This window comes from Dendroctonus ponderosae, unplaced genomic scaffold, assembly GCF_020466585.1.
Source record: "Dendroctonus ponderosae isolate FM_Combo_2020 unplaced genomic scaffold, Dpon_F_20191213v2 Dpon_F_20191213_6, whole genome shotgun sequence".
NCBI lineage: Eukaryota > Metazoa > Arthropoda > Insecta > Coleoptera > Curculionidae > Dendroctonus > Dendroctonus ponderosae.
In genome coordinates, this window is record NW_026018814.1 from 3,929,206 (window position 1) to 3,931,176 (window position 1,971).

The following is a 1,971-nucleotide window of genomic DNA, read 5'->3' on the forward strand; positions in this document are numbered from 1 at the left end:
GAAATTTCAGCTTTTTTAGGATGAGTTATGCATGCTGAACGTATGAACATCTGGCAGGAACTTATATACTTGCCATACCGTTTATATAAGCGAATTGCAAAGTTTTCCCCCCAGTCTGTTACTATTGAGCACTTTAGTTTTGTTGTACGTATGGTGTCCTAGCTGTATATGCAACAGAGTCGTTGAGTTTAGAATTGTGTTGTATTTCTAAAGTTAGTGATTCCATTATAGGCCAGGCACCATAGTGGTGGTTGGTATCACCCATGCAGTTAAAGTAGTATTATTTGGAAATAACCAAACCCACACATTGATCTATCCAGCCATTTTAGTATGGAAACTGGTCTATATTTAGCTGCCTTAGTGGAAAGCTAAAGATTTTGATTTGGTAATAACGGCCTTCTTCAGTTAAATTCAACCTTCTATCTAAATTGTGCACTTTGCCTAAGTAAATGTTCGCTTGACGACTAAGGCAATCAAACAAATGTAGTCCTTAAGTTAAGACTGCAATTTTCATTGCCAAATACCCCATTAAGCAATCTTTGAGAAACATCGCTGATATTATCAGCAAGCAAGTGGGACAGATCGATGCTGATCAGTTCGGAGGTCAAAAAACTGTCAATGAAATGTTCGCAATCATACATTGATCAACATGGAGTGGGCCACTTTATCGATGTAAAATTCTGGTTATGTAGATTATAGAATTGTTTGCATTACGTCTAATTGACTTTTTAATGGGCTCTGAACATTCCATTCGAATCATTGTTTCAATCCGGTTCTGTACCGAGTGCCCGTTATATTCAGAGACTCGTCTTGCGATTTCTTCGGGCTTCAGAACAACCGACAACTTCCACGTTGAAGGTGGTACCAAAAAGTGAAACAAGAGTGAGTACTTTCACAGCGAATCGAAGGACAAGCAATTACATAGGTATGGTGCCAGATTGCCTACGTTACTTACATACATCAGATCATTGCCTGTATGTCCGCATTGTACCTAATATAGTCATTCTTAGGATGAGCCGACTGATTGTTTTGACGCTGACCGTCACGATGCTGCAACCGGCACTGGCAAACAGGTGGGATGTGACCGACACCTCAATTTATTTCAATCAGTAACTGATAAAATAACGTCTTCCTAGTGTCTTTGAGACTCCATGGCGGTACGAATGCTTGCAGGGTTACTGCCAGAAACGGGAAAACACGGAAGCGACTCAAGGTTCAGCATTGAGCCTTGCGGCCTGCAGGTAAGAGACCCGTGCGAATCTGTCTTCCGCACCATGCGTGAGGATATAAAATAAACTTTTTCATGATAGGCTTTTTTGTGCGGAATCGGGGGGAATATGGCCAAAACCGAAAGGTGAGGTGACGATCGGCAACTTTTTGGCAACCATCAACGCAAACAGCATTGATATTCTGGGGGCCAAGTCGGAAACGCCCGCATTTGAGTTGGTGATGGGGGCTGGTCGAATTTTCCGTCAGCAAGTCGCCCAATTGCTGCCCAAGTAAGTCCCAGATAGCACAAAATATTACATACATATTTAGGAAATATTTATGTTTGCTAAATATTTCAGATCAAAAGCAAGTATTTCTTAAATATTATTTTTTAAATATTTGTTTCTAATATTTAATTAGCATGAAACAAATAAGTTATTAATAATTTTTTTAGTACATAATACTTTTTGTACCTATACAGGGTTATTCACGCTATACGGCACGGAAGTTTGCGGCTAAACCGTTTGATTTTTAAAAAGTATTATTTTATGAATTGTCCGACGCCTACCGAGCGCACATTTTAAAAATATTTTTGTAATGTACAGGGTGTCCCAAAAGCTCTAAAAATATCAAAGTTGGGTTTTTTAAAATGGAATGTCCTGTATATTATTGCATTTTTGGATTCGCTGAACAAAATAAGTGTCTGTTTTAATAAGGTTTATAACACTTAAATCTTAAGGTTTTTTAAATAATACGAATTTA

General features: G+C 38.5%; 2 protein-coding genes across 3 annotated transcripts in view; both read left to right on the top strand.

Moving 5' to 3' along the window:
* LOC109541666 (retinaldehyde-binding protein 1) overlaps positions 1-1,971 on the top strand; it is a 13,135-nt gene that overhangs the window by 7,642 nt on the left and 3,522 nt on the right. The gene's annotated exons all lie outside the window — the stretch shown is intronic.
* Positions 1-1,971, top strand: part of LOC109534636 (chitooligosaccharidolytic beta-N-acetylglucosaminidase) — a gene marked incomplete in the record, with an annotated part of 25,055 nt that overhangs the window by 5,627 nt on the left and 17,457 nt on the right. The window contains 3 exon segments of the mRNA XM_048667726.1: positions 1,011-1,073; positions 1,137-1,241; positions 1,311-1,499. Of these exon segments, the coding sequence (XP_048523683.1) occupies positions 1,012-1,073; positions 1,137-1,241; positions 1,311-1,499 (356 nt within the window).